We start from the raw sequence: 9425 nt of genomic DNA, 5'->3' as shown, positions 1-9425 counted from the left end.
TTCCTGCCCCGATGAGTTTGATGGCCCTTCACTGAACCTGATCCCTGCTGAAGAACAGTCTCTCTTCCACTGAGGGCTCAAAAAACACCCAGGGAGCTGAACACAATCCAGTGAGTGCCAAGTAGGGGCAGACAACCACTTTCCTCAATTTCTTGGCTATGCTGCTCTTAAAGCCCAGAACACTGTCAACCTTCTCAGTTGCCAGGGTACCCTGCTGGTTCATTCTCAGCTCATTCTCTGCCAAGACCCTCAAGGTTGTCTTGGCAAAGCAGCTCTCCAGCCAGGCAGTCCCAGCATGTTTTGTAGCAAATGGTTTTTCCTTTCCACATGCAGGACTTGGCGTTTGCGCTTGCTGAATTTTATAAAACAGGCCAGACAGCCCATTTACCCAGCTTGTCAAGGTCCTTCTGAATGGCAGTGCTGCCCTGAAGTGTATCTACTGATTCCCCCAACTTGGGACCATTTGCAAACTTGATGAAAGTATACTCCAGCACATCACTGATGCACTAAATAAATCTGAACTCTAGGAATCCAGCCTGAAGACTGCCAAAACCTCTTTACTATCAACAACTAAGTTGAAATAAAAAGGGTCTTCAGTTCCCAAGACAGAAGGGAAAAACCAGACAAATATAACGTCGACACAGTAGCTATTTGAGTATTCCTCAAGTTCTTGATAACTAATTCTTGTTAACTATCACAACAAAGTGAAGTTGCTTATAAACAGGAGATTGGTGATCTTCCATTAAGTCACATCATGACAACCAAATGAAGGTCTTGGACACAATCATTAAAGGAAAACAAAGGCCTATCATGCCTGAAGACATCTTCTCTACAAGTAAACCTGCCAGGGACAAATAAGCATGGAATTTTTGTCTGTCCTAAGACAGGATTTATGCAGGAACTTTGATGAGAACATCTCCTAACCACTGTATTTCAGACAATGAAATACAGTGTACATGTTCAGTGCAGATGTACCACATAGACAAAACCTAGAAGCTGATACCCTAGCATAAGGACAAACTAAATGACCAACATGGTCTCTAATTTTTAATGTTTCCTATTATGAACACATAATATTTTAAAATATTAATTAGCCATTTATTTATTATTTTCCATTAACTCACTCAGTACCAGCAGTCCTGCTAACCTCCCAAGCTGAATAAAAGTCTGTCTCTCAGAACTGGGTGGATAATATGGAACAGTCAGTTGTAAATTCTTGACAGGTGAGTTCAGTTATGTTTTCAGTTAGTCCAGTTATAATTAATCAAGCCAGCTGAGTAAGTTATCCTAACTTTTGCTTTCAATGTATAGTAACTTTAAGCAGTGATCAAAACCAGGTCAAACTGTCCTTTAGAAGGCAAGAAAGTTCATGAGCTAGCTTTCAGACCTTGATGCCCCACCATAGAAACGAGGTCTAGAAAAGTCCATCTCTGGGGACTGCTTTTTTTCCACTTTAAGTCCATTTCCATTTTGAAGTAATAGAAGAGCATATTTAAAAAAAATTACTATCACTAATGACACAAAGCAAACACTCAATTCAGTAATAAAGGACCCATGCAAAACATGCAAACAAATAAAAAGTGCCCAAAGCCTGCTCTAATTTATAAAATATCTAATTTATAAAACCAAACCCATCAAATTAGAGACCTCTAGTATAATAAACTTCATAGATGTGTTAATATTTGTATATTGTACCACGTTTCATATTTGAAATGCTACTGTATAGAATACCTTTCCTGGATTTTCCTGTTCTTGATGTCTGGTTAGGAGATTGTTGCATTCCTATATCCATTTAGGAAAACGCATGGAAAGGACAGATGAAACAATGATATCAGAATAAATTTGGATTCCCAGAAATTTGGCAAACATAAGCAGAACATCAACAAAGCTACAGCAATGGGATAATATACTATCAGCCTACTCTACTGGAATAAGCACTAAAAACAATCCCAACTATAATCTACAGAACTCTACTCTCAAGGACAGTGTTAAACAGTGTAACTTATTTGCTCCATGTAAAATACCCATACTCCAATATTTTGAAATACAGAAACAGAGTATCAGAAATTTACTCTACTGCCAACTTTGTATTTCCCTCAACTTGACTCGTCCTTGTCTAGCACAGACTGTAAATGAAATTTCTTCATATTCACAGAGTGCTTTACATGCACAGCACACTTAAAAGCCCTCCCTCTAAGTACCTCAAAAATCCTTAGGTGCCAACTTTGGAAATACACTACCACTATCCAGAAGTTGTGAAGGAAATCTTGGTTCTCAGTACTCACATCACTGTGCAACTTTGAGCCATTATGTTATTTACACTCATCTCATTATGGTTTTAGTGTGTTTGTTATTCCTCACTAAAAAAGCAACTCAGAAACTTGCTGCCTTAGAGTAGCTCACCTTAAAAGTCGTGTCAGCTGGTGCCTGATGCAAACATAGGCACCCTCCACTTCAGTTTGATGATAAGAGAGTCCTGCTTACATTGATTTGGCCATGCTGAAAAGTTCATATACACAAGTAATGCCACAAGCCAGAAGGCAGACATGACAAGCAGTCAGAATGATTACCCTGTTTCCCCAGGGCTATAGGGCAGGCCAAATCTGGACCAAAACAGGTGCATTGACTGCTGTGAGTGTCCTACATGTGGGTTTGTGTGCATAGGTATGTCTGTATGTTATGGAACAGAAGTGGCAGAAGATAAATCACTATCCACCTGCTCTACCCAAACTAAAAAATTGTACTACGTAGGATAAGTCAACAAACAGTCTGATTCTGTTATTGCAGCTACCTGATACCAAATTTCTTCATGACAAGTCCATAACCTTTGTCTCAGAGCAGAGGGGAGTCTACTTATATTGATTTTACCACAGATACATGGAATGGATGCGGCAAAAGGACTCCTATCAAAAACATAAAGAGTTAAGAGAGGACCTCGACATGGTTTCTCATCCCTTCTCTATTTCTTGGTTTTCTTAAAAGGTGATACAGGACAACCTTTCCTGACCTCAGGAGATGTAAATCATGCTGAAGCACTCATTTCTTTTCAGAGAGCTCTATGATGCAAAACCAACAGTTTCTGTAGGGGGGCAGAGAAACACTGAAGGAACAATACACTAATATGCAGTGCAGTAGCTAACAAAAAAGCTGCCACTGCAGACATTAGAAATCTGAATCCCTCTTGCCTTTAGAAAATTTGCGTAATTATGTTTTGCCAAAGAAATGTCAACTTCATATTTAAAAGTTTGTCCTTCAATATGCTAGGGCTTATTTGGAGATTTTTGCAAACCTTTGTGATTAATAAAAAGGTTCATGTTCTGACAAAAAGTTAAACATTCAAGTAATTATGAGCCAACTTCTTATATATGCTGACTTGTTCATTAGAGGATAGTATTTTGAAGAACGTTCAACAAGTGCAGAGGTAGCAAAAGGAAAAAGGACAACATTGAAGATTCCAGAAAAACTGTACAGACGAGCAAAAGAAAAGAAAGTAATTACAAAGTGGATGTTTCTCAAGATCGCCCCAGCTTCTCATCTAAGGGAGGCTTCAAAGCCTTTACTGCAGCATATCAAAGGGACTCTTATGATGCAGGACCTGTGCTTTGAAGCTAGAGACTGCAGAATTAATGCCAATAAATGTTCTCTATACGTTACTAACCTCTCTCGATCAATATGCCAGGGTCATTTTTTAAGAGAGAGAGCACAAGGAGAAAAGGATTTATACTTTCCAGAAGAAAAACAAGCCCTACTAGAAACACACCGAGAACAGAGTATACTCTATCTCCTCCCAAGTCCTTAATCCACATAACATTCTCTTCGCACTTACCACACCTCTTCAAATGAAGACATGAAGTAAAGATTTCCCATAATATTGGGGACTTGTATTAGTAGTAGTATAATTATCAAGGAATAAGGCAAATTATTTGGTTCAAGAACCCATATTTCCCTAACAGTATGTCAGTTTTGGAATCACCCAACAGTATTATTCCTCAAGCCATATATGTTAAAACAACAGGCCTGTTAGCCATTACAATGTGGTACCACAGCAATTATCTACATGCACAGGAAGCAGTAACAACAGAGTATTGTTTGGGTGAAAGCAACATTTTGCTGATTAAACTACCTGAACCAAGCCCTTTCCAAGAAGAAAAAAACACCAAAAAGAATCCAAAACCAGAATCTTCCTTCAATATTGAGAAACTTTACGAATCTCCAACTAGATCAAAGCAACTGTTCCTAAGTCAAAGGAACAACATTTTGCTCTAAATTAAATTCCCCTACCTGGGAAAAGTCAGTGAGGAACAATACCCTGTGTTTTGCTCCTATTTCTTGATGTATTTCCAAAAGGAGTAATGAACTGTGTTTGAACACTCTCTGCTGCCCATTGCCACAGTTCTGATAAAATACCCTTAAAAAAACAGAAAGAAAAACAACTCCCACTCTAGGGCCTGAGATGTAGGTCTCTACACAGCACCTACACAGAAACAATTGTAACTGATGCTGAGAAATAAGAGGACTCTCTAAAAGGAGCTTAGTGCAGGTGAAACTACTGATATCAAAACAAAGACATGAAAACTCGGTGGAAAGCAACAAGACATGTATCTTCCTGCTAATTCATCTGATGTTTCCCAACTACAGAAAGATGAGCAACCACTCAGGATGCAAGTACTGCTTTTGCAATTGTTTTTTCACAACCTGAATGGCCAAATATATGTAAAAACACACACCTGAAAAACAAAACCACTCTTGCTTAGTTCCTTCACCAACTCCTTTTCTCTCTATAGGAAAACCTATGTAGATTATCATTCTGACAGGCAGAAGGCAACAACCCTGTACCTGGACATGTCACACACAAATCACACCTGCCTTCACAGCCTGACAAGAAGCACATTGAACAAGCAACAAATAAGCACATGCACAAACTTCCTGTGCTACTCCATCTGATTCCTCCACTAAAGACAATGGTGGACGTAACGAGCATTAACAATGCAAACCACGTAAAGAAAAGGCCATAGTGGATTCCCTCACGAGCTCCTCCACGGTTAAGGATCCTACCTCCTCTGTCCACAGCAGGTGCACCCAACATAAAGCCAGCAGCTCCTGCCCGGTGAGGAGTGCTAAGTATGCCTGCAGAAGCTTCTCCTGTGTTCACCCAGTCTGCATATTCTGCCAGCTGTTTACTAAGACTATACAGAGAAAGAGAGGAAATATATTTGGTAAAAACAGCCGCATACTTGCATATACCAATTAACAGAATAGTTACCAGCCACTTCTTATCAATCCTACACATATTCATAGCCATATGAATTCACATACTCATCTATATTCGCTAAGGGTAATACACTCAGAACTCATTGTATGACTATTACTTATGTCAATATTCACTAGTTCAATAGTCATGTTCATTTTATAGATGCATATTCATCCCTACAGTGTTATTAACTCCTGCTTGTTAAATTTTTTCAGCCTAGCTCTTAAGGACACACAACCACCTTAGAGAAGGAACACCTACAGATATAAAGCATAAGAGGAGTATAACTGCTTAAAATTTTAACAAAAGGTTTATCAGCTAGTTCTCCTCTGAAACAAAAGGCTGATAGTTCCTGCACACTGTAGTGGAAGTCAGCAAGAATAACCATGCTCATCCGGGGTTTATATGCATTTCAGTTTGCCAAATTTCATCTCTGGATAATTGTAGGATACGGACACTTTTTAGAGTTTATTCTGGGCAGATGTGAGCTTAGCAACAGAACTTGAAAGCTAACAGAGAATTCTGGGTGGAAATTGTCCTTAGCTTCTAAAATAACACCAGACACAGGAATGATGTATATCAGAAGGTATCACTGAGCACAGCTTCAAAACAGGCCTCAACACACCATTAAACCTTGGTACTGTTACCAAAAATGTTCAAAAGCCACACTTAGAACTGACAACTTATTCTAATGATAAAGTTAAAAATTTACCTAGGATATCCATGAAGAACAGCATACTCCTCAGCTGTCCATCCATTAGTGTCTTTATGGGAAACATCAGCACCATACCGAAGAAGAACTTTTATCACATTAAGGTCACCACCAGAAGCAGCAGTCATAAGTGGTGTTCTGAAACATCCAAAGTATGCTACGAAATAGGTAATTTTACACAGACACTGTAATTATTTTTATTCCTATTTATTCTCAAAATTTTTTCCCCCATTACTTCAAAATGAAGAAAAATCTGTTTTCGCTAAGAGCAACAATGTGAGAGTCAAAACAATTAAATGTTCAATCTTCAAAGCTTCCACACAGGCAACACTTATATGCAAACTGTGCTGCTATACAGGAGATGGTTTTTCGAACTGAGGCAATGCTCCTGACCTTATGAATTATTTCCTGCCAGAAGGGCCATCACAGACAATGCCTTCTTGCCATCCTCAATGCGGAAGGCATCCTCCGAGGTATGACAGCAGCTAAGTCCAGACCTGCTTTCATACCTCACACAGAAGTAGCTCCTTCTGTGTGGCTCTCGGTTTTTATTCCGGAGCTCACATCCATGCTTCTCATCAATCCAACCTAAAGAGAGAGACGGAGATCCATGCACAGTTTTAACAATCCCCTCACCTTTCACATTGATCTCGAGCATGCACGTCAGCTCCTTTTTTAAGGAGAAACTCTACTATCTCTTCCTGATGTTTGGAGATGGCAAGAATAAGTGGGGTATATCCTTCCTGAAAGGACAGACAGATAAATCAAGTTAAAAATCAAAGTCAAAAAACTTCAAGAGAAATATTCATGCAACTTTTTGAAAGAACTTCCTTAACAAATATAAAAATTTACCTTATTCTGGGCATCAATACTGGCATTATGCTCAAGTAACAGCCTTGCTACATATGTATTAGGAGATATGACAGCCAGGTGAAGGGCCGTATTGCCGTCAGCATCTGCCAGGTTTGGGTCGGCACCATGCTCTAGCAGAACAGCAACACATTCTTCCTGCTGGCACTGTACTGCCTGGGAACAACACACACAGAAAAGGAAAGACTTCCAGCATTTACATTTCACTCTGTTACAATTCTACCGATTTCCCAATGCTGGAAAATAAAAGCATCTACAAAGATTAGTTAATATATGCCTATTCCACACCAATCACAACATACATGTTTCTACACAGGCCTTTGTAAAGAATCTTGCAAGATACATAATTTATTACATAATCAGTAAACCCCACTTACAAGACCATAACATATTCCACATACCTTCATCAGTGGTGATCTGTTATCATTGTCAAAAAGGTTTAGCTTACACTTGTTTTCTACCAGAAACGTAACGACATCCACATGGCCATTTGCACAAGCAAGATGTAGAGGTGTCCTAAAAATTAAATATATTAAATTTGCACAGACAGACAACTAAGGAAATAACTTCAGGCCCTGATAAATGGATGTGACAAGCTGCACTTTGGGGAAAAAAAAAAAAAAACAACAAGCTTCAGAAAAGATTTCTCATTCCATTACTAGTTAACAGTAGTTGCTAGCCAGCCTCAGGCATTTTGTATGCAAAAACTCTCCAGAGCATCCACTCAGCAAGGTGACATTTCCTTCACTGTAGAACTGAATCTGCACAAACAGGTTCCTGTGCTCAGGCAGTGGTCACTGCCTTCAGCAGGACTACACACATGGCACAGCAACAGAGACCAAAGCTTAGAAATCTGAGAAGTAGCTCAAGTAAACCTCTAAGTTTTTCTATGATTATTCATGTGCTAGAAGTGTATCAGAGATGTAGGAGATGGGTTTTATAGCAAGAATATTAGTGTTTCCCCGCACTTTGAGAATTTCTGTTTTTTTCCTCTAGCTCGCTTACTACTGCAGCAAAAACTTGCTCCAAAGTGCCTCTGATAACCTGTAAAAAACCAGACAACAGAACACCGTAATCCTGACTATGGGAAAGTAGTAATATTTGACCTTCCTGACGTGTATATGTCATAAAAAGCCTACTACAGATGAAGGCTTCAGCAAGGGCTTCCACAATACATGACAAGCACATGAAAATGAAACTTCTTTCTCCAAGTTAAAGCCTTGCCCAAAAGAAAAGGGCTCCTTCAAACAATAGAACATACCAGGTCTGACATCAATTAACCAGCCTACTTGTACCCAAAACACAATCACCCAGAAAGTTCTTGCATGTACTTCCTCCTAAATCACAGGCACAAAGCAGCTCAAGCTTCGCTGTGTGCAGGAGGCAAAGTGCCTGCTGCTCAGCAGAACACCTGTCCCAAGGGAGCTGGAGACAAGCTAGAAAACAGAGGGACCTTCTTCCCTTGAAGGTGATGCAATAAAAATCCTTCAGTTCCTCAAGAACTGAAGGGAACGCCAGCACTCACTGTGGGTAGGTCCTTCTCTGTATTTAGGAAAGCTCAACTAACCTTGCAGTGTTTTGGTACCATGCTGAGAGACAGGAGCATAATGGCTCACTGACTACATAGGCACGGAAAGGGACACAAATGCAGTGGCAGTGATGCAAAAACACAGGAATTTGTAATGCAGTTACTTCTTGTTACTGGGCAGGTGACGAACCTCCTCCAGAGCAACAAGGATAAGCAACAAAAATACACAAAACTACAAGGAATTGTAATGTCTTGCTACAGACAGGAAGCAGACTGAAACATCAACAGAAAAGTACCTCAAGAGCAACTACTACCACTTTTTAAGAAATTCCTATCTAAGTACGCAGTATCCTTCGATTCTCAAGAAATGACTGACTGAGATTATCTGAAAGCTAACCAGGGCTGAAGGAGTCTATGATCAGCTAAAAGCTGCTACCTACTACCAACCTGAAGAAGCCATTATCAGCTTTGCAAACAGAAAAGCCTTCAGAAAACCTATGGATTCGTTGCTGTCCTCCTCAACCAAGCCTCTCAGTCTGCTAACAGTAAAGTAGATGGCTCTGCTTGGAGCACGGCCTGCTGACCTCCACAGATAATCCACTTCAGGGAACAGGCTGGCAGAGAACATCAGTATCACAGTTGTCTGTTCCTGCAAGATGCCTCTACTAACACCAAAGCTTTATCTCCACCCAGCCCTGGGGACTCCCACCCCCCCAGACTCTCTCCTCCTGCTTCTGTAGTCCTGCACTGCTCACCCATGGGGCAGAATAGAACTTCTGATGCCTGAGCAACTGCAAAACACCACAAGTGGAAGACCACTGGGAAATAGTAGGCTGGTAGCACGAACGTCCAACAGCACTTGACCTGACAACCCTGCAGCTACAAGCAAAGCAATTTACAAGCTCTAGAGTTCACTCTGACAGGCAGCTGACAGGGGAAATCTCTCTTGGCAATTAGCTTTGACCCAGGATTCATAACTAGTCAGCACCGTGCCTACAGTGCCTCCAACTCTGTGCCATTTTGTACATCAGCTTCTCCAGCAAGTCGCTGCCCAGACCTTCCAA

At 40.3% G+C, this 9425-nt stretch overlaps 1 protein-coding gene across 1 annotated transcript in view; it reads right to left on the bottom strand.

Moving 5' to 3' along the window:
* The window catches only part of LOC104500882 (ankyrin repeat domain-containing protein 18A-like), a gene marked incomplete at its 3' end in the record, with an annotated part of 28398 nt that extends 19409 nt beyond the window's left edge, over positions 1–8989 (bottom strand). Inside the window, exons 1-8 of the mRNA XM_010144607.1 lie at positions 8809–8989; positions 7802–7877; positions 7235–7349; positions 6816–6989; positions 6600–6706; positions 5964–6101; positions 5056–5186; positions 1732–1782 (exon numbers count right to left, since the gene is read on the bottom strand). Coding sequence (XP_010142909.1) covers positions 1732–1782; positions 5056–5186; positions 5964–6101; positions 6600–6706; positions 6816–6989; positions 7235–7349; positions 7802–7877; positions 8809–8989 — 973 coding nt within the window. The remainder of the gene's footprint in view (positions 1–1731; positions 1783–5055; positions 5187–5963; positions 6102–6599; positions 6707–6815; positions 6990–7234; positions 7350–7801; positions 7878–8808) is intronic.
* Positions 8990–9425: the final 436 nt, after the last annotated feature.

The sequence above is a fragment of the Buceros rhinoceros genome, unplaced genomic scaffold (assembly GCF_000710305.1).
Source record: "Buceros rhinoceros silvestris isolate BGI_N320 unplaced genomic scaffold, ASM71030v1 scaffold19391, whole genome shotgun sequence".
NCBI classification, from domain to species: Eukaryota; Metazoa; Chordata; class Aves; order Bucerotiformes; family Bucerotidae; genus Buceros; species Buceros rhinoceros.
Note: the sequence above shows the minus strand (reverse complement) of the source record. Positions and strands in the feature narration are given on the sequence as shown.